The following is a 22,984-nucleotide window of genomic DNA, read 5'->3' as shown; positions in this document are numbered from 1 at the left end:
GATATTGCGATATATTTGTCGATATCTTTTTCTTTTTTTTAAAGAAGACATAAAATAAACATAAACATTTGTTACGTGTACGGTACTTTTTTTTTATCCCCTACCTGAAGCTGCACGGATCAGCTGCTTGTTGCGTTTGGTGGGTTGCGAATAGGGAAGTTGCAGAGTGCCCTCTGGTGGACAACTTATGCAATATCAACACCCACAACGTGGTTGAAGGGCGTTTCTCTCTTCTATGTCATTTATGAGCTGTTACAAATGCAGATACCAATAGACTGGCATACAACTAAGTCAGTCGGGCTCTAATTATAAGGATACAGAGGGTTAACGACAAGGTTCAAACCATACCTGAAAGTAAAAGGAAAGACTTTGCCAGAGCAGTTTGGAAACACCATTCTTTAAACAAATAAAACTGACATCAACCTTTACCGGAATGACGGGACAAAAAAAATTTGGCACAGCCATCCATTGGCTCATAAATCAAGCATACAGCATCTAATAAAAAAATGGACTGGAAACAGTATGATGCACAGACACACATGCTTTCCAGTTTCACTAATCACTAGTGTTGTGATGACACAAGACAGAAAGAGTCATGAAAAACTTAAATGTTGGGCTAAACACCACAAAGTAGGAAACTCATTCCACATTAATTTATTAAATTACATTCTAGCTGCTGAAAATAAGTGACTGTGAAAGATGGTTGTGATTTTTCAACAGTTCATGCAATATTTTTGTTTAACTCAAAGCTGAGAGTCTGTACTTAACGTCCATATTCACTCTGTAATAGGGGTGGGTTTTAATAATCGATTTATCGATTAAAATCGATTCTGGCTTGGATAACGTGATATCGATTCATTAAAATCCTGAATCGATTTTTTTATATAAATGTATTTTGCCCAAAATTCAAGAATCTCAGGTGAAACGTCACAAAATTTTGACAACCACCAAACATTTAAAACAGTAAATGAGAGCAGGTACACGGCTTCTGCACAAAGACGTAAACACAAAGCGCGGACCCGCGGATCAGAATCAGTGAGATGTCGCCTTTCTCACCCGACAGCACGGACACGGTCTGAGCTGAAAGCCGACAGCTCGCTGATTCTGATCCGCGGGTCCGCGCTTTGTGTTTACGCCCTTTTTGCGCTGATTCTAAAGCTGTTAGTTTTATCTCTCTCCAAACAATATTGACCAAACCAGCAGCAAAAGAAGATCCCAACTACGCTTCACAAAAACATCGTCATGGACTCCCTCTGACTTTTTCTGTTTTGCTTCCACCACAATAAAATCACACTTCATGCACAGCTCTCTCTCTCTCTTTCTCAGTGTACTTCAAGAACAGTTTCCCGTCTATTCACGAAATCTGTTTTCTGCATTATTCGCTTGCTTGTTACGCACAAGTCTACCGTTATTTACAGCGCTGTCGGCCACTGTTTTTTTTTTCCTTTTACTTACTTCCGAAAAGAAAACCTAATTTCTGCCATTCAATAGGCTTCTGAACAAATTTAAACTTTTTAAAATTATACAAAATGCAAAACGCTGTGTCTCTAATAAAACCACTGTAACTTCAGAGATAATGTTCATATGTTGATTAATGGTTTTCTTTCGTTTTTGATGTACTGCAGAATATTTGTACAAAATCCCAGGCCAGGAAAACCTCCTTCATGTTTTTCTGTGTTTTATCTTCAGCTACTTTGACACAAAGGCATCTGCTGTGATGCTCACACCTTTGATAAAGTCTGGAAAGTGTCAGCTTCCTTTTTATAGATACAAAAATATGTAAATGTACTGATCTGAATTATAACATTTCTGACTGTCTGAGGCAAAATTTCCCAGATTCGAATCGAATCGAATCGAATTGAATCGAATCGTGGATCGAATCGATTCAGGACCCTGTGAATCCGAATCGAATCGAATCGATTCTAGAAATCAGTGACGATACCCAGCCCTACTCTGTAACACTTGAATTTGTTTTTGTGAAATCTTTAAATGAGAAAATGTGTTCTCTGGTGTGTTGACAAGCACTTATTTTGGTTTCACGATGCTTGATCTGTTCATCATTCTTTAGCTGCCTGTGACCAGCCATTTCAAGTCATCTCACAGCAAACCAGCACACTGTCAGCTGGATTTGGCACACATGAGAATTCTGTTAACGAATTATATTTATAGCTCACATTGAAGGTGGTAAAAATGTACTATTAAATCAAAAATTATGCTTTATTGTTTTGATTTATTGTTCTGAGTTCAGTCTATGTGGTTGTTACAATTGTGAAATAAATGCATATTTCAGGCATTTTATACAAGAACTATCTAAAAAGGGCAGTTTCACATTTACAGAATGTTTGAACTGAACACATTAAGGTGTTTTTATCTGTAGCTGTGTTTGTTAAACACTTTACATTTTTGTGGAATTATATGTTTTGTGTCTTCTCCAGATTTGGCTATATCTGTTTAGAAACACATGACAGTGTATATAAACTCTTTCTCAAGGATTATATCATGTAGCCATGATTTTTGTCCTTTCTACATATCTTTTCTGAAATGTGTTTAAAAATACTTTGCAGGCATCCAATAAACAGACAAAGTTTATTGCAGAATTCACTGTTTCTCCCAAACAAGTTGGTTTCTAAGACTTTTTTTTTCTTGTGCTGTAAGTTAAATGTCAACTCAAACTCTGACTGCACACTTTGTTTGTGAGATATGATTTCCCACACTTTCACTCTAAGAGTGACATTCATCCTCCCGAGCAGTTCCCATGCAGGGTCATAGTTCTGACTGCTCTCTCTGGTATTTCATTCCATTTTTTATGTTGTAGGCTGCCTTTTTTTTCTTTTGCTATCACAACAAGCTTTTAAAAAGTTTAAATCGGCGCTTTGGATAAATGCCGCGTCGTGTCTTTCCAACGAAACCGAAAGGATGGAGGCAAATGATTGATTGCAGAAGTTGTCCTTGACTTGATCGGACTGGAGTTTGGTGAAATCCTAAGCCCGGCGTCAGCAATCCATGACGGGGAAGGAAATAGGAGCAGTCAGTTTGGTAATGTTGGAAGCCACGGAGCGCCACATCGGAAGTCTACCCGTCGCCGTATTAACGTCTCCGCCACAGGTAGTGCAAAAGTACTGAAGGGGAGCCAAAGAAAAAAAAAAGTGAAAGTTTGGAGCTCACCATGAGCGAAGACGGTCACGACTAGAGATGGGTTTGCTCGTCTGAAGATCCTGCAGAAAAACATGATAAATGGTAAGCGCAGTTTGAACATCTGGTGCGTACTTACGCAGTAAATGAGCTGCTGCTGATGAAGCGTGCACACCGACGTATATTAATGTGGTTATTTCGACTTTGGTCGAGATGTCAGGTGGCGCAGACAGCTGGAAACTGACAGATGCTTTTAACGCACTGTGCGCCTCAGCGGGAGCCAAATTGAGCGATGATTCGTGGCCTGTTTTCCTTGGTTGCGTGTGAAGAGTTGTAACACTGCTCTCTTTTCATAGTGTCTGACTGGAACTCTGCTCCGTAGTGTCCTGGTGGCTGTCTTGTTGGCCTACTCCTGTGGGAAAAGTAGATGTAACTATAAAGAAATACTGGGCTCCTACAGAGAAGTCATCTCCGTTGAACTACAGAATCTGGTATGATTGCAAAGTTTATTATAAGACTGTGGGATTAATTAACTGTGGTAGATATTTAAAAATGATTGTGTTTTAAGTATTGTATTGGCAGACATCCCCACTAACTAAACTACCATTAAATGCAAGTTCACTGCAATCAGTTACAGCTGTGATAAAGCTTGTGAGTTAATAACATGTGCTAGGCTGCCCTCCAGTGTTTGCTCTTCAAGTAAAGCTCTTTCTCCCCTCTCTCTTTTGCATCACAAGCCAAATAAATGTCTTAAATAACTCAACACTGGGCTTTTTCTTTTGCAGAATCTGACTGTTTCAGCGAATAAATTTAAAGAGAGAGACCCTTGTCCCTCAGGAAAGGTAAGTGGCACTACATTATATGCACTTTCAGCACCATGGACAGGGTAAAAATGACAACCTGCGTGGCACATGTTGTACATTTACGTTTGGGTAAATACAGAAGAAGTTTTCAACCTTTGACTGATATGCTAGATGGACTATTCCACCTTTTTAATTTTCTACACGTTTGGGCTGTTATCTCATGGCAGGCACGTCGCATCCTGGTTTCCATCTATGGTATGACACAGCAGATGCGGTGTCAGGGGAGTGGCAAAAATCAATCTGACCTGGAGAAGCCAGTTGAGAGCATGGAGCAGCTAATTGTGCAAAACTGCCGTCCCCAGTATTTGGTAAGATGACTTTAATGTGTTCTTCTGAGCCCCCAGCACCACCGCACAGTGAGAAAACAAGCCAAACCGCTCTTGTGCTATTTTCTTTTTCCATTTTTTTCAGGGAAATAAAACCTCTTGTTCAGCTGTCCAGAAAATACGAGGAAAGAAGAGAAAAAGGATGAGGTTAATCCGAGTTATCAAGGCACTGATCACTTGCTGGCAAAAACTTCAAAGTGTCTCTGTGCTTTAAAAGTAGGAAATGTATCTCCCTGGTTCCTATAGGCCTGTGCTACTTTCTCATGAAGACATAAGGTGAATTTACACAGTGTTCCTTGCTACAGATAGCGAATATTACATGTGACCAATCAGTGACTGTGTTTAGACAGCTATTTTTCAAAAGCAAAGTCATGAATGTTTACTGTTGTCAAGTTCTCAGTGTCTTGTGTATTAAAAGCTACACCAGCATCTGCATGTCAGCATTGCTACATTTTATGGAATAGCTTTATATAGTAAGCAAAGATAAGCTAAAGATCGACGCGTTCAGATACTTTTAGACCATTTTAAAAGTTTCTCCTGTTGTACAAACTCTTATGTTTTGTGTTTGCAAACCACATGTCATCATACCCAAAAATGTTCTTATGTCGGTTATATAGTTGAGTATATGCCACATAATAAAATTTGTACATGTTTGATTTATACTATTCTGAAGTGAGCCTATGCAGTTATTGTAATAATGATATTAATTAATTAATTATTGTTATTAGGGGTGCTATAGGTGTATCAGCTACAATAGACTTTTGTTGCAAGATATTATATAACCATCCTTTTTTTCATTATTTTGATTAAGGAATGAATGTTAGTGTTACAAAATGTCATTCAATAAATATTGCACAATGTCTTTATTGTAAAGAATGGAAACATATAGAAGCTTGTTTCTGTCAATCAAGATTTTTTTTATTTTAATTTAATTTTTTTTTGTTAGTCAAAATTTTCAGGTGATGTCTTGAAATTTTCTACTCATGACAAATCACTCAATTTTAAAACATTTAGTCAGTAACTTGACGTTTTGTGAAAAAAGTTCTAACTTAGCTTCTAACTACTTTTTTTTTTCTGAGTGACGGAAAAAAGCTTCCATAAAGAGGTCACAAGAAAAAGCTAAATGTGAATAAAGCAGATATTAATACATGCTGGCTAAATCATTATATTTTAAATAAAGTGTAGCAAAAAAACCCCAACCAATCTGCTATTTATTTATTAGTGATCTGCTCTTAGCCACTTTGTAGTTTGCAGTTGTGATGGACAAGCTGATAGATGAGGTCAGGCAGGAGTCTCTGTGTACTGTGATGTTTGTAAACGACATTGTGATCTGTAGTGAGAGTAGTGAGAAGGGGGATGAGAGCCTGGAGAGGTGGAGGTGTGCACTGAAGAGGAATGAAAGTCAGAAGAAGCAAGACATGTGTGTGACTGAGAGGGGGTAAAGGTGAGGATGCAAGGAGCAGAGGTAATGAAGGCAGACAAAAATATAGGAGGTGGAGGTGGCAGAGTTGAAAATGTTACGATTTTCATTTGTGGTGACAAGGATGGACAAGATTAGAAATGAGTCTACTGGAGGGCCAGCTTACGTTGAGTGGATTGGAGGCAAAGTTAGAAAGACAAGGCTGAGATGGACATGCGCGGATACAAGAATGAAGAGGAAGAAAAGAGCAAGACCACAGAGATTCGTGGATGTAGCGAAGGGGAGCATGCCAAGGTTTGGTGAGACAGAGGACGATGCATAGGGTGAGATCTCTGGCGACACCTACAGGCAGCAAGCAAAAGACGAAGTGCAAATATAGATAATATACAATAACTATACACATACACAAATCATATAATACATCTATATAATTATTCTATTATACATAAACGATTTATAACATTTTAAATTTATTAATTAATGTATTTAAATTAAAAGTAGACGGACACAAATGTGTTTCATGGTACTGTTTCCGTCCGGAGCAAGAAATTTGTGGCACAACTTCCACCATACGAACGACTCGAAACGTCAACAGCTGGATGTATGAAGTGTGGCTGTGAGAAAGGCTATTACACCGAAGTTACTAACACAGTGTAGCTTTAAAAAACTTTTTTGCCATGTTTTCAGTCATCGAGAATCGCATCAATTGAAAGTATTAGCGTCAAAGCAGCAGCGGCTCTCTGACCTTTTGAGGAAATCCGTTTGAGTGATCTGCATTTAACAGGTGAGAGCAGAGTTTAGTTAGTTAATTCGTTAGTAGATTCACGTTAAGTACCCCTTAAAAGACATGGCCAGCAGCAGCAGTGGTAGTGTGGACATGGATCCAGATGTTGCCCTGAGGCTTTTCGAGGAGGGAGCTACCCTCGTGCTGCTGGGTGTTCCTCAGGGTACAGAGCTCGGAATCGACTGCAAGAGTTGGCAAGTGGGTCCTCGTTTCCGGGGTGTTAAAATGATCCCCCCTGGTCTGCACTTCCTCCACTACTGCTCGTCAGGCTATGGAGGACAAATTGGCCCGAAGACAGGCCTCTTCCTCTCTCTCAAACCCAGAGAGATCATACTGGCCAACTGGGACGCCAAGGAAGAAGATCTGGACTTCTCAGCCTCCAAGAATGAAGAGGAGTTGAGTCGGATTCGTGCCAGCTTGCGCGAGCTGGATCCTTACCTGGGCCCCTATCCCTATGAGGTGATGAGGAAGTGGGTGTCCCTCACTGACCGTATCAGTGAGGAAATGGCCAAAAACTTGCAGCCTCTCTCAGGTCGAGTATGTGCATTCAGTGACGTGATTCCCGAGCTTCAGTTCACACACACCAAAGACAGGGCGGAGCAGCCGAGGAATGACACGGCCTGTCAGAGCATGAAAGAGGGGCTTGACAGGCTCCCCAAGATGAAACAAAGGGAGGGTACGGAGTTGCGCTTCTCTGTCATCCCTAAGAAGACCTACCCTCCCGGGGCTACGCCGGCTGAGATCACCAAGTGCAGCATGGACCTGAGCTACGCTCTGGAGACGGTGCTGGAGAAGAACCACATGCAGGAGGCTCTTAACGTGCTGGGTATGTATCACATTTGTTAAAAATGGGTTACTCTTGATTCATTATGCAAGAAAAAGTACTGACATTTAGCCCCTCTCTCAGGTGAGCTGCAGTTTGCCTTTGTGTGTTTTCTCTTTGGAAATGTGTACGAGGGCTTCGAGCACTGGAAGTGCCTCCTCGCTCTGCTGTGCCGCTCAGAGGAGTCCATTCTGAAGCGCAAGGACCTCTACCTGGGGCTCATCGCCGTGCTCTACCACCAGCTTGGAGAAATACCTCCTGATTTTTTTGTTGACATTGTATCTCAAAACAACTTCCTTACCTCCACGCTGCAGGTACATGCACAAATCAGACTATAGTGTTTGTCACTTGATGCTCCTTTATATCTAACTAAATAATATATATTCATCTCACTGGTGCAAAATTGATTTTAGATGTGAACTAAGATGTTGTGATATTAAAAAGTTAAAAAAATGTGTTCTTGCAAACTAATCTTAAGTAATTTAGGGTCCATTAACCAGTATCACACTTTTCAACCAACAAGCCAGAAGATCAGCCTTTTACTTGCTCCTTGTGTGACTTTATTGGCCCACAAAAATGACAGTTTAATTTCAAGATTATACTATAGGAACATATAATTTTTTATTAGTAGATTCAAGCTGTATTCAGACTACATTGTGATCTGTGGACAGAATTAGAATTGAGTACATCAGAGGGACAGCTCAGGTTTGAGAGTTTGGAGAGGGAAGGCTGAGATGGTTTGGACATATGCAGAGGAGGGATAGTGGCCAGATTGTACAAAAGAAGCTGAATATGGAGATTCATGGATGTAGTGAAGGAAGATATGCAGAGAGTTTGTGTGACAGAGAAGGATGCTAGGGATAGGCGGAGATGGAGGCAGATTATCCACTGTGGTGACCCCTAAATGACGCAGCTAAAAGAAGAAGATTATTAGGAAAAAAGCTGTAAATAAAGGTTTGGAAATGGAAGTCAAAGCAGCTAAAAACAGTCGATCATTTCGGTCAGCTCTGTTCAGGGGTAAATCGGTCAGTGGAAACACCGTCACTGGTCCAAATGGGTCAGCAGCTGGGCTATCAACTTTCCCAGTAGAGTTTTCTGCTGGCCTTGGGCCATTGGCCTGTTGGTTATGTTGAACCCTGCATTTGTACTACTTAAACCCCAGCGGGGATTAAACCTGGGCTTGCTCCACACTTTGCATGCTCTTCTGGTTAAATGTAAAAAAATAAATTATAAAGATAATAATTCGTATGCAACGAGAAAGGGATGTTTAAATTGCCAGTGTGTTGAATACCTTTCACAACACTATTTTTTTATGGCTGGTATCTGAGGACAGTTTATAATTCGATCCGTACAACATACGTTCATAATCCTGAATGATCTCCACGACACACAGAAATGCTTGCAAACAGAAAATGGACCACAGTATCAAAGCATCACCTGAATTTTTACAGATCACATTTACAGTTACCAGTTTATAAAATTGTTTGATTAATTGTTCTTCACAGGATTTTTTCCAGTTTGCCATTGGGCCTGGTGTAGATGCCAACCTGCGTAAGAGAGCAGAGAAATTCAAAGCCCACCTGACCAAGAAGTTCAGATGGGATTTCGATTCAGACTTGGACGACTGTGAACCTGTTGTGGTGGAGCTGCCTGAAGGTGTGACAGTCGACTGAAACTACTCAATGGACTCTCCTCACCGAGAAAAAGGAACACAGAAGGAGATCCACAAAGTATCTTATGCTACAGTCACACTAGGGAAAACAGTGGGTGGAGACGACGGCACGACCAAACATTTTTGCAACTGACTGATCTCATTGGCTTTCAAATAGTTGCTTTGAAGATGGCGACCAAGTCTGTGATCACTTGCAGACAACTGCTATCTTTAAAGTGGATTTGGTGATGGTGATAAAATGGCAATACATTGAAATTCACATTATGTACTTACATTCAGAGTCCAGCTAGGACCTGATAGTTTTGAAGCATAATTTCAGACATTTCTACACGAATGGTGACACAGCTGCTGCAGGACGATGATTCAGCTGCAGAGTCACATAAGCATTCGGCAGCCTCACATTTAAATTAGCAGCTGGCAAACAGTTGCAGAGAGATGCAGTGAAGTCTGGTTCAGCAGAGACTGACTCAGAAAGATTGTGTTGTGTTGAATCTGTTTGTGTTCATAAATTAGACAGCATACTTTCTCCAGTCTGTCTGAGAGTGATTGCAGACAGAACCTATTCAGTCATTCAGAGGCTGAGCGTGTTGTTGGTCACTGCGACTGCTTCCAGCTGTTTGCTACCATCATTGTCTTTCTCCTAGTTACAAGGAATCCTCATAATGTTAGTTTGTGTAGCTCTATTAGTTCTTTTGCAGAGTGCATTGAAATGATCGTGTGTGAGCTGCACTACACCTGTGGGAAAAAGCATACTCACAAGATTTACCAGGTTTTCTGAAAGGGTTGGAACTCATAAAGTAATGATTTTCTTGTTAAAGTACTGCTTTGTTAAATTTTGTTTTTATTATATTTCTTTACTGTAATCAATTTAATAAAAACAGCACTTCTGAAACAAAATATCCACCTGTGTCTGGTGGTTTCTGTCACTGTTGTTTATCATTAATGAAGCTTTCAATACTTGCTGCCATGTCTTTTCTCTTTCTCCTCCACTAGATGGCGCACATAGGCTTATTTACAGCTTTAAAGCTGCTCTATAACACCATATTTGCAGATTGTCAGTTCCACAATCGATAAAAGCTGCTGTTTTTGGTGGGAAGGACTTGTAAGAAGAATTTCATACAATTTAGTAGCTTTTTTTTTTTTTTTTTTGCCTGTCCCGTTTGGCTCTTTTGCCATCAGAATTGTTGTCTAAAGGCAAAGAAAGATGCCCAACGGATTTACTTTACCAAATTGACCATCCCAGCCTTGCCGTAATGGTCCATTTGATTCACCTTTTATTGTTTATTTTATTTTCACTTACTGAATACGGGACAGACTTGACTGGGGGAAATAAGGAGAGAAAGAAAGAGGGAAAGAGAAACAGCTGAGAAGAGGGACGGGGGAGAAGGGCAAAAGACAAAAACCAACAGAATGAGCAGAAAAAAATAAAAATAAAAAATGCATATATCAATCACCTGGGTCACCTGCTGAGAAAGAAAAAAGAAAACAAGCACTGTCCCAGAAAGAGCTGAGGAGAGTCCCAGATGAGGGCTCACCCAGCAGCCGCGGAGCAGAAGCCAGGGGGAGTTGCAGTGACGCGCCCGTGAGCTCCGCCGGCAGCCAGCCGCGCCTGAGTGACCGAGCCCCAGGCTGAGAGGCCGGGGGCACCCCACCTCCGAAGTGGCCCGAGCGAGCCCCAGGCTCCAGGCCCCGACAAGCGGCCGCCAAGGAGTGAGCCGGTGTGTACCTGGACGCCCACCCCCGGACACAAAGAACCACCAACGCACCGATGTCCGAGGGGGACCGCCACTGGCAGGGGAAGTGGTGGTAGGGGGAGATAGGCCTCCATACCTTGGAGGGCCTGAGATGTCCCCAGAGAGGTGGCGCCTGACACCCAACCTGACATATAGACACAGACATACAGGCACACACAGATACAAACATCCATTCCCACCCTCATGCTCTCATATGCACTTACTCCACACTCAACCAACAATTTAGTAGCTTTGATAAGTTTTTTTCACTTAAAGAAGAGTAAAGAGAAGATAAAAGGTGCTGCTATCATGATGACATGGATGACTGGGATAAGAGCTTTTTTTGTTAATCGACCTTTTCTTCTTCCACCATCACTCTTAACACTTATCTTCAAATATCTATATAAGATTATCTAGAGCGGTGTGGAAAAACACCAAAGGAGGAATGTAATTGTATACATATGCAGTTACAACTCCTATACAGTTTACCCATACCTTTCAGCTCCATCCTTTCAATTACAACGGTGGATATCACAGACTGTGCTCTCCTGTTGGTTCATTGATCTGTTCACCCGTTAATCTTGCTCTTGCACTTCTTGAACCCTTTTCTCTTCAGCTGGACCTCTTTTATTTGACATGCCCTGGCTCCATGAACCAATCTATAGCTATAAAGCTGTTTTGAAAAGGACAAAAGTCATCTAATGCAATTATGGGAATCAATAGAGTCCGAGCCCGTTGCTGGAAATCTAAATGGCAATACAAGAAATCCATTCTCTTCCAGGAAGACAGCTGGTATTGTGAAAGTGATGGTAATAGTGGGCTTTACACTGAAAACTCCCCTTTGAAGATTTACGCAACCCTTTAAAGAAGATCAGTTCGTGTTTGTGGTCCGCTGTGAGACCACTGGGGCCCTGTGCTGGTTGTTATTTTCCTTTTTAAATGCAATTAAATGGCGAGTATGGCTTGGAGAGCATGGCGGAAACTTATCAGCACAACATGGAAGGAAAATGTATGCCAGTGATTGGTAAATGCATTTTCCTCTCCGGAGATGAAATACTGTACATTGTTGATGAAGACAGTTGCAGAAATGACTCCACTGGGATGTCCTTGGCATTCCAGCCCCTCTATTAGTGCTGGAATTACAGTGTATAGGAGGAATTCAGCGGACAACTCACTGAGGGTCCAGTTTTTCCGTGCCACATGCACCCCTTCACCCTCAGTGAAGGCTCTCCTTCTGTGTTCCCTGGTATGGCAACCATTTTCCTTCTAATCTCTCTTATTTGTTTTGTTTGGTGTGGCCACCCCGGGGGAGCGAGGCACATAGAGAAACAGACTGCACTGACTGTGCAGAGCTTCAAAAGCCAGGCCCTGTCAGTCATGGTGGAGCTTTCTCGCCATCAGATGTGAGCTGGCCATTTCCATGGGGCTCACAGGCCGCTCACTCTGCCAGTGTAAACACAGGCCCCTCTGTTTCTTTTTCAGTCACTCGCCCACTCGCCTTTCTCTTTTCAAGACAGAAAGATGGATAGCGCTTAGTGTGTGCGACGTCTTGACAGTCGGTGGGCTGGATGTGATGAATTCATTGTGGATTAAACAAATCAGGTGTTTGATCATGCGCGTACTGAACTGCTAAATTACTAACTCTTAATTCATTTGGGATAAACAGTTACGTTTTGCCATCCCTGTGGTGTAAAGTCAGAGATTAACTAGGAAATATAAAAAATATCAGGATCCACAGATTTGCTGCTAAATGGCAAATGATTTTCTTATTTATTTTTAATTTCGTGTGGTGATTTCCTTTGTTCTCCGTCCCTGTGTGTACACACAGTTATGTCTGCATGTTTCCAGGACTATTCTGAGCTATAGCAGAAGGCATAATCTGGATAAAAACTAGTTAAAAAGTAAGATTTCAGTCATTGTTTGCGTCCCAAAGTTATATGTAAGGATACATATAGATCCAGAAGTGGAACGGGTGTTTGCTCTGCATCAAACCTGGTTTTGCTGATATAAAAATGCAAGCAAATATTCCAGATGAAGGCAAAATGACCTGCTCTCATAAACCAAAACTGGTGTCAGAAAAAGTTTGATGGTGTGTGCATCTGTGGAATGGATTTTATTCCCTGTTCATACACACATCAGTTTTCAGAAGCTACTTTTTCTCATTTTTTTGTTGTTGTCTTGATGTTTGGCATTTACTAAATTGGGAAGTATATGCTGATGACCAGGCACTGCAATAATCCCTCTCTGCTGCAGTGCTAGCGGGAATTCACATGTCTGACTCGCATGACCCAAATGTGATTCAGGCACGTGTACATTTTCCCAGGGTGCATATATGAGTGTGCGGTCTGGGTGCGTGCACATTTTGAACCCAGACTTATTGACGGCGGAGTGGTAGGGGTGTTAAAAGAAAGGATGAACGAGGTTAAAAAAATCTCTCCTGGAAATTTCATACACATCAGGGGAGAGAGAGTGAGTCTATGAACAATATGTTCTGCTATAGTGATCTGGTGAAGCGATTAAAGGCAGGAGTTAAAAAGAAGACAGACCTTTGAGACCTAGTCGGCAGTCATCTGTGTGTCTTTCTGATCAAGTACAGCATAAGCACACAGCAGCTGGCCAATAAATTTCACAGACTAAGCAACTAAATGTGTTGAGGTGAAAAAAGCACCGGCCGTGATGAACACATAGAGATGCTCCAGGACAACAGAGGCCTAGATCACCTTCACTTACATGTTTCAGTTTTGTCACAGAGCTTATAAAAGTGTCTACACCTGTGCTGTATGTCATCCCTGAGAGCTTAAATAAACATCAGATGATCATTGAGAATCAAACACGGGTTAAACAAACCAAGACCTTTCTGGTTCCTATCCCCCGTTCACAGTCCATCAGCTATCTTTCACTCTACCCCACCTGCTCTTCAGATGACTGAATCTGACTTCCATTTTTAGTGAGCTCGTGTTGTCTTTGGCCATGGCACGAACTCTGGCCGACATCGTCACAGCAAAAAGGATTTGAATACCCCTGCACCCCAAATACACATAGATGCACACACTCTTCCAGCTGCTCACTTTCTGTTAGGGGGCTCTGAGGTGATAGCAGACCCCTCCTGGTAGCCAAACACTCAAGAGAGAACTCCCCCAAAAGGCTGCAGCATGGAGGCAAACACATAAGCAGACTGGACCTTTGAGATTGGTCTCTGAAGTGAATGAAAACTTTCTTTACTCATAGCTTTCCTGTCAGTCCTGCTTTATTCATTGCTATTTTGTTAAACTTTTAAAATTCCCTTTTTTATTCTTTACGCACAATGTAACTTGCCATCACCAGTGTGTGAATGTGTGTGTGAATGGGTGGATGACTGGACGTGTAAAGCGCTTTGGGGTTCTTAGGGACTAGTAAAGCGCTATACAAATACAGGCCATTTACCATTTACACACAAGCAAACACTGTGTTGCTTCCAACATTTCATTTCCTGTTTGATTTGTACTTATTTACATTGCTTTGGATTAACCTCTGCTAGTTATTTTTGATTGTTTGTTTGTTTTCTTATGAAACAAAAGTCTTGTAGATACTGTTGTGGTCAGAAGTTTACAACCACTCATCATGGGCATGAATGTCACTTTGAACTTTTCTCTTGATGAGAATTGGATCCACAAATTTGAATTTATTTGGGATTTTCTTTAATCCACACAGGGTCAAAAGTATACATAGAGGCATAGAGGCTCTCTATATTCCATGTATAAAGGCTCAAATAGAGGATATGTATAACAACACAAGGGGCAGTACCCTCCATGGAGAAGGAGGCTAGAGGCTAAGATCAAGGTAGCATGGAGGGAGGTTAGCCAACTATCGGAGTTGCAGAAAGGCGCGATGAGGAAGGTGCCTAAGAAGTACAGGAAGCTGTCCATACCTGAGGCCTTGGAAACGACTCACAGCCTTGGCCAGCCGCTTGAGGAGGTACACCAGAGAGATAGAAGGCAGGAGAATAAACCAGCTGTTCTCCACAGAACCAGCCAAGGTGTACTCTCAGTGGCAGGTGAACAATATGAGAACAGCACCACCAAGGCTGGAGACGGAACAATACTGGAAGAGCATATGGGAGAAGGACGCAACCCATAACGGCAATGCTCAGTGGCTAGTGGATCTGAGGGCAGACCACAGCAACCTCCCCGAACAGGGTCCAGTAACCATCACAGTGGCAGATATCCAAGAAAGGGTCTCCAGTATGAAGAGTTGGACAGCACCAGGCCCTGACATGGTTCACGCCTACTGGCTGAAGAAGCAGACTACACTCCACGACCGTCTGGCAGCACAAATGAACCAGCTGCTAGTTGACGAGAGACACCCGGAATGGCTAACCGAAGGCCGGACAGTCCTGATCCTCAAGGACCCCCAGAAGGGACCGGTCCCCTCCAACTACCGACCAATAACCTGCCTCAGCACCACGTGGAAGCTCCTGTCAGGCACATGGGTGGGCACAGAAAGGGATGGGCAAGAATACCAAAGGTGCAAAACACCAGCTACTGGCAGACCAAGCAGTCAGCCGAGACTGCAAGACCAGACTGATCAACCTGTGCACTGCCTGGATTGATTACAAGAAGGCCTATGACTCAATGCCCCACAGCTGGATCCTGGAATGCCTAGAACTATATAAGATCAACAGGACCCTAAGAGCCTTCATCAGGAACTCAATGGGGATGTGGCGGACAACACTAGAGGCCAACTCCAAGCCCATAGCACAAGTCACCATCAAGTGCGGAATCTACCAAGGAGATGCTCTGTCCCCACTGCTGTTCTGCATAGGCCTGAACCCCCTATATATAGATATATAGATATATAGATATATATTTGAGCCTATGACTGTACTTTTGACCTTGTCTGGATTAGAAAAAAATCCAGAATTAATTCAAACCTTTGTACCCAATTCTTTTTTAAAAATTTTATTAAAGATCTATTTTTTTTTATTTAACCTTTGTTTAACCAGGAATGTCCCGTTGAGATCAAAAACCTCTTTTTCAAGGGAGTCCTGGCCAAGAGGCAGCACATTTCAAAACAAATACATACGAACAAACAAAGTTAAAATTACACAAAACAATTACACATTATTGAGGCAGTCTGTAGGCCTTTGAGTTTAGTTTTAAAAACATTTAAAGACAACAGTTCAGTCAGTTTCCAGTCTTTCTGTAACAGATTCCACGAAAAAGGCGCAGAGTGGACAAAGGCTTTCTTACCCAGCTCTGTGCGGACAAGAGGAACAGACAGCAGCAGCTGATCATTTGAACGTAAGGAGTAAGAACCACTATTTGTCCTTGTGAGCAAAGTACAAATATAAGGAGGCAGCAATCCAAGCATAGCTTTGTAAATAAAAGTGTACCAATGCCCCTGTCTTCTAATGGCCAAAGAAGGCCATTTTACTCTTAAGTACAAGTCACAGTGATGGGTCAGATATCTACAGTTGGTAATAAACCTCAAGGAAGCATGATACATCGTGTCCAACATTAGAAGACATGAAGAAGAAGCGTTCATATACAGAATGTCACCATAATCTAAAACAGATAAAAAGGTTGCAGTGACAAGACGTTTTTTTACTGCAAAAGAAAAGCACTGTTTATTACGGAAGAAAAAACGAAGTTTAAGTCTCAGTTTCTTTACAAGTCTCTCTATATGTGGTTTAAAGGTGAAGGAGTCATCAATCCAGACACCAAGGTATTTATATTCATGAACTATCTCTATGACATTTCCTTCAAGGGTGGACACCACTGGAATAGGCTCCGGGACCTTCTTTGACTTAGAAAACAACATTAGCTTAGTCTTGTCAGCATTGAGAACTAATTTTAGCTGAATAAGTGAATGCTGGAAAGCAACAAAGGCTTTCTGTAGGGTTTCAATGGCCTGAGCAAGAGATGATCCATAACAGTAAATAACTGTGTCGTCAGCATAAAAATGCAAATTTGTGTCTGAGACATTTTGACCCAAGTCATTGATATATAAAAGGAACAGAAGGGGACCCAAAACTGAGCCCTGTGGCACCCCCTTTGTGGACAGCAACAAATTTAGAACAAAGACCTTCAAGTTTAACGCACTGGGTTCTATTATTCAGATAATTTGAGAACCACGCTATTGCATGTTCTGACAATCCAAGGCTGAGCAGTCTATGCTGTACAGTTATTCCACCCTGGAAAAAGAACAGTTCAAAGCCCCAAACTGCCATGATGATGAGTATGTGAACTTCTGACTACAACTGCACATATGCTCCTTTATTAATTGTGCTTTAGCTCATTTTAAATGTGCACGATTTATTTTGTGACACAGGCAGCATTTAAAAAGCCACAGAAAAATCCCAGCCTCCCCTGTTTTATTCCCACATCTCTTTAATACAACAGTAAATCGTGATCTTCCTGTCTCCTTTATGTACTTTTTACCCTTCCCACTATTTCCTACCGTATTCCACTTCCCCCATACCTCTGCGTCTCTGCGTCTAGGCCTGAGTTGAGTTATTGGACCATCATCCACCGTAGCTGAGCAGAGAGAGGTCAGTTCTCTTCGGCTATCAGTATTTTGGGGAATTTGGGGAAACTGACATTGCTGTACCAATGTCAGTTTCCCCAAATTCCCTCATAATCATTAGCAGACCTTAAGGAAACATCACTTCTCATCAGGGTGTTTATTAAGTAAATAACTCTTAATTACCATATTCTTTAAACTCTTTCCATCTAGCCTTCCAGCTCTAACTCCCCTGTGTCCCTGGCCAGAATCCTAGACTCATCCAAGCCCATCATCACTAATCTGAGTGCTAGCTGTCTCCTTTCCTATCCTACTGCTGTCACCACTACTATTAAGTCTGTCTAATTGAAGAGGCTTCTGTCAGTGTGTGTATGTGCATGCGAGTATGGGTCCGTATTGTGGCCAGGCTCACTGGAGCCAGGTGGCCACGTGTTTGGCTCATAGGAGGCCATTTTTCTATTGATGTTAAGCCATAGACTATAAACTCAGCCATGTGGTGAACATAGAGCAAGATTGTATTTGATGCCAAGGACTTGGCAACTGATGCGTAGGAAGATATAATCAGGAATGCAAATTTGGCCAATTATTTTTGAAATTTGGTGGATATGGCCAAAGTGGTTTGAGATTTTTCCAATACTTTAATGAAACTGCAAGCAAGAGAAGATGACCCTGGACGAGACGCTAATAGATAAACAATACTGATCTGCACATGAGAATTCACTGGGTCTTGATTAAGCTGAAATGAGAGTGTCGATACTTTATAACAAGCAAAACAGACACAACCTCCAGTGTTAAATCATCTAGATTTGAAAAAAAGAAAAGAATTCTCCGGCTATCCAAAAACATGTTAGGTGTGGTATATTTGTGGTATGTCAGCTTAGGATAATTAAGGGACTTGAGTTACTCAACCCAAATCACAAACAACTTGCAGAAGCTGTTATTTTGTTGTGATGTCACTTAAAGCTGCAGCACAGCTTTCTGTCATAAACATATTTAGCAAACTTCTCCCTCTTCGCTGTATCAAATCAGCCACATTTTTTCACCAACTCTTTTCACTCTTGTTATGTTTACCTCTCTAAACCCAAGATGTCTGGCAAGTAAACAGATACTGGCTCTTGTCATGGTCTGAACGAGGTCCACGTTTCTCCTTTAGGCCCTTCTTCTTGTCCAGATTAGCGAGGAACCATAGCTGCTTAATGAAAGTCAGGAGTGACTGCCCACAGAATGCCTGCACAAAGACTACTGTAGTGTAGTAACAGGAGAGAGACCACTGCCGCAATATAAATATTACTGAATAAAAGCCAAGAACATGAGAGCATAATTGTGATTTGTTATTGTATATTAGTCAATCCATTGGTTAACATGCTATATCCATGCAAATAAATAAGTAAAATCAAATCTTTGATCTCAGCTATGTTCTTTAGCTGACCGGGACCTCCATTTCTTTTTAAGTAGGAGAACCCACAGTTGAGATTGCATTCTCCTGCAGTCCTCCTCCTCCTTGGGAGACACTAATGCATCCACATACTGAAAAACATTTTCAAAACTGAAAAGGAGTATCCATCTCTCAGTTCAGACTCACAGGGTCCTGTTCATGTATGTTACTGAAGGAAGAAGAAGCTCCCTCGGCCTTATGCAGTCCTTGCCCCATCCTGAGGTCTGCAGAGTGAAGATTTATGCTTTATGGTTAATGATATTCTACTCCCACAGCTTCCAGCCTGCATCCCTCCCTGCAAACCCCCCAACACCAGGGCTGCTGGGATTCATGTGTAGACAAACAAAGACCCTCACTCGGACGGAAACACGTGCAGTGATCTGGTCGCATTTAATGGTCAAAGAGAGGAATGGAAGCAATATTTTTACACGGAAGATTGGTTCCCAGTGTATGCTGTGCACAAAGGCATCCAGCCTTTACTGATTCTAGTATTGTGCTCAAAAGTTCAAAAGAGTGTGTTGTCAAGCACACTTGCTTAACAACACACTCAAGAGTTTTACTTAAAGTTGGCAAAGCTGAAGACATGCATATGTTACTCTAGACTTGTTTGCCATATTGAATATAATACAACCACCAGTAGATAGGAAAAAATGTGTATTCCCTGACTTGTTAGCAATGTTTCTGGAGGTTGCTAGCTCTCATTTGCTAGCCAATTGCCACGGGTGCTTATAATTATTCATGTTTGCCTTCAAATACTTGCTAAATACTAGATGATTGGTAGTAAGCCAACATGTCTCAAAGGACACAGCTTTTACTTTGAAGGCAAACAGTCATTTTCACAGTTTGGTAAATGGTAAATGGACCAATTCTTATATAGCGCTTTTCTATTCTCCCAGAGTACTTAAAGCACACCCATTCTCACAAGCACTTTCTCTGTACTTAGTGCTTTCTAACTACATTCACACATATTCATACTCCGATGGATGCATCGGAGAGCAACTTGGGGTTAGTATCTTGCCCAAGGATACTTGACATGCAGACCAGTGGAGTCAAGGATCAAACCACCAACCTTCCGATCAGTAGGTGACATGCTCTACCTCCTGAGCTACAGCTAGTTTCAGGACAACTCGGAGAGTAGCTGGACAGTGTTTCTGAGACAAGTATGCCACTTTGTGCAAACTACAGGCAACAACAGAAAATATTAGAAACCAAAACAATTACAGTTTTTGCCAACATTTTCCCATAGCAACAGGTGGTTTCAAGTCAGTCGCAGACCAATTTCTAGGCCTGTGTGCCTCATTTGACCTATGACACCATGATGTCATAGGTCCAAAGTGGTGGACACATTAACATCACATGGTTAGCAGTCACATCTCTGCAAAACCTTGATACTACACAGTGGTTCAAAGCAGTCTATGGTGTTCAGACAACTGTTTTGAGAAGAAGGATAACAGGTTGTCTTCTTCTGTGTTCACCCACACACACACACACACACACACACACACACACACACACACACACACACACACACACACACACACACACACGATTTAGCATTGGTTCTTTATGTCTAAATAAAGGCTTTTTTTTAAAAGAATGTTTTTTTACGGGTCTGTGTGTTGGCATTTATTTGTTTCTTTCTCTTTCTGGTTTAATCTGAAAGGCAGTGTTTCACACTTCTTTTGGCAGCCCTGTCAGTCTCCTGAAAGAAATGGAATGATTGGCAAATCAGTGGCCGTCACACCCAACCAATTTGGAGTCCAGCATTTCACAGAGTGATTTCACACGCCCAGGAGTGACCTTTGTCTCCGGCAAGGACACGTGAGCACATTATGAATGGTTTTGTTTGAGTTCTAGTATTATGAAGGAAAGATGTTAACTTTTTATGAGTAACTGCAGCTGGGCAACATATACGCACCATAAAAAACAATGAAAATGCTTCTCTTTTCTGGGATGCACTGGTGATGGCTGTATACTTTAGGGGCTTTCTTAGCTAATCTAACAGAAATCCTGACCAGTCCATTTGGGAATTGTTTAAGTCAAAGCCATACCCGGTTTCAGCTGAAGTGCTGCCATGCTAAGTGGGAACAATCAGCCATAAGTTAGATGTCTGGGGTCACCAGTGCACAATTTCTTGCCTTAATAACCAATAGCCTGAGAAAAGTCAAATGTTGGAGGTTTGCACGTTGGGGGTTCTTAATCCAAACCACAAAAATGTACTTACATGTGCATGCATGCACTTTGTGTCTCTTTCTCCCACATGCACTAAATGCACATACACGTACCCAGACGTGTTTGACCGGCACATGCTCTATGATTGCTGCAGCATATAACCTTCATACTCTGTCTGCTAAAGAATGGAGATTTGTTAGTTTTTCAGATTCCTGGATGTGTTAATAAATTCATGCCATCACAACCACTGGAACCCTTTGTTTATTTTCATTAAGAAAAATCATCTTCAGGGCAGGAAAAGTGTAAAATGCTTTAAAATACTGAGCTCATTACATCATGAAGAGTAAGAGATGATAAGAGCTACAAGCAGGGGAAGATGTATTTTATTCTCAGAGTATGAGTTATTAAATTACAGATTCAAGGCTTTTGTAACTCTAAATTATTAAGAAGGTGGAACAATTCATTCAAATAAACTAGAAGAAAGTTCATTAGTACTACATTCCTTGAATGAAACCTGTTAGGTATGAAGATATTTAATATAATTTATGGGTCTGGGGCGATGGGATCAGGGTTAGGGTGAAGGACAAAGTCATGAAGATTGTGCATTTACCACATTCACACACTGAGAGTTTTTTGATGGCTTTCTCTATTTTGATAAACTGTTAGTGATGCAAAGGACAACTACAATTGCACTATATTACAACTGCAAGCAGTACATGGCCATACTACCACCTGCTCTACACTGCATGAAGTTGAATAATAGTAAAGGCTTTAAAAATACCTCCAAGGACAAAGACATCTCTGAATTGTTATCCATGCTAACCAGCTAGGCTCATCTTAGTGCCATTTTGTACCTCAAAAGTCCATAGTCACTGTAGCGACCAGTCTGGTTCAGAGAAGAAGAGCATCCTTTCATTATTTTGTTATTCTAACCAACAAATGAAATAATGAATGCAACAATGACTGATGCTCTTAGCTTGCAGAGCTGAATTAATGAAGAAGCCTGCTGGTTAGAGTCAGTTAAACTAGCACGGGCCGTTGCATTCCTGCTATTCTTAATGGTATAGTGTGGAAAATCTCACTGTAGATAGCAGATTGCAGTCAATTGAATTCAGTTTTCTTACCCCACCCAGTTCAAGTGTATTATTCTAGCTGCAGCGCCTGCTGTTGGAAAGACATTTTTTTGTGTCAAGATTATTTAAATCATTTTCTCTCTGCAAATCCTTGCCTCTGGAAAGATACTATGCCAAAATCATCACTTTGTCTCTTTCTGTCATGTTTTTACCTCTTTGGTGAAGGGAAGCCCTTCTCAGGTGACAAAACATAGGCATGATTCATTATATCTTCAGTCTGAAGGTGCACGTGTGACTTAAAATTTGTCTCCACTGTACATGAACACCTACGAGTTCTTGTGTCTGCCCTGGTGTACTACGTACAGTATGTAGATTAGTTGGAATGGTGATTCACATCTTGGCGACTATAATCAAGACATGGCAGCTTCCACAAACTGACACCTGCTCCTGTGTATTTTTATGGGATTAATTCTAAATTTATGAGACTCCATGAATTTATTGGAAGATGTAATTACACACTAACTGATATACTATTATGCGTATAATAGTCTTATAAAATTTTTTAAATAACCTCAAAAAATGACTCACTGTACTTTTTAGCGTTTTTTTGCCTTAGAACTGGTACTTACAAACATGTTTGCTCCAAAGTTCACAAGGTGTAAAAATTTAAGACACCTCCGATAAGAGACAAAAAAAGAAAGAAAGATCAGTTTAGAGTCTGTAATGACCATCGTATGATACTGCAAATACTGATGATTATGAAGTTGGATTTATGAACCTAGTTGTGGCTCCTCACAGCTTCTATAGTGATTGGAGTGCCTTTTTAAAAATATGTGTAAATTATGGCACAGCACATCAAAATGAAAATGTCTTCAATGCCCAGAGCTATTTAAAAGAAATGACCGCATAGCCTTCTAGAGAAAGGTACTTTTCAGCTATTTTACAACCATTTTACAATCAAAATGTTTGTGACTTTGCCAAAAAAAAAAAGAAAAAAAAAAGAGTTAAAGCGGTACCTGATTTAAATCTGGCTATTACAAAGCCCTTTAT

General features: G+C 41.3%; 2 protein-coding genes across 2 annotated transcripts; both read left to right on the top strand.

The window, feature by feature from the left end:
- The first annotated feature begins 2,720 nt into the window (after positions 1 to 2,720).
- Positions 2,721 to 5,511, top strand: LOC143414218 (uncharacterized). Its single transcript, XM_076878113.1, has 5 exons — positions 2,721 to 3,237; positions 3,489 to 3,623; positions 3,918 to 3,974; positions 4,163 to 4,303; positions 4,407 to 5,511. The coding sequence occupies exons 1-5, from the start codon at positions 3,235 to 3,237 to the stop codon at positions 4,533 to 4,535; spliced, it is 465 nt and encodes a 154-aa protein (XP_076734228.1). The 5' UTR covers positions 2,721 to 3,234; the 3' UTR covers positions 4,536 to 5,511.
- A 779-nt stretch (positions 5,512 to 6,290) lies between these two features.
- On the top strand, positions 6,291 to 9,983 carry aar2 (AAR2 splicing factor). The gene is made up of 3 exons (XM_004545984.3): positions 6,291 to 7,351; positions 7,433 to 7,662; positions 8,854 to 9,983. Exons 1-3 carry the CDS (start codon positions 6,589 to 6,591, stop codon positions 9,019 to 9,021), a joined length of 1,161 nt encoding a protein of 386 aa, XP_004546041.1. The 5' UTR covers positions 6,291 to 6,588; the 3' UTR covers positions 9,022 to 9,983.
- Positions 9,984 to 22,984: the final 13,001 nt, after the last annotated feature.

This window comes from Maylandia zebra, linkage group LG20, assembly GCF_041146795.1.
Source record: "Maylandia zebra isolate NMK-2024a linkage group LG20, Mzebra_GT3a, whole genome shotgun sequence".
Taxonomy (NCBI): Eukaryota; Metazoa; Chordata; class Actinopteri; order Cichliformes; family Cichlidae; genus Maylandia; species Maylandia zebra.
This window is presented reverse-complemented; position numbering and strand designations above follow the sequence as displayed.

Excerpts from the sequence above, each read along its gene's own strand:
- LOC143414218 (XM_076878113.1), top strand. Across the intron at positions 3,624-3,917 it reads CCGTTGAACTACAGAATCTG|AATCTGACTGTTTCAGCGAA; the intron begins GTATGATTGCAA and ends TTTCTTTTGCAG. Across the intron at positions 4,304-4,406 it reads ACTGCCGTCCCCAGTATTTG|GGAAATAAAACCTCTTGTTC; the intron begins GTAAGATGACTT and ends CATTTTTTTCAG.
- aar2 (XM_004545984.3), top strand. The coding sequence starts at position 6,589 with ATGGCCAGCAGCAGCAGTGGTAGTGTGGACATGGATCCAGATGTTGCC. Across the intron at positions 7,352-7,432 it reads GGAGGCTCTTAACGTGCTGG|GTGAGCTGCAGTTTGCCTTT; the intron begins GTATGTATCACA and ends CCCCTCTCTCAG. Across the intron at positions 7,663-8,853 it reads TCCTTACCTCCACGCTGCAG|GATTTTTTCCAGTTTGCCAT; the intron begins GTACATGCACAA and ends TGTTCTTCACAG.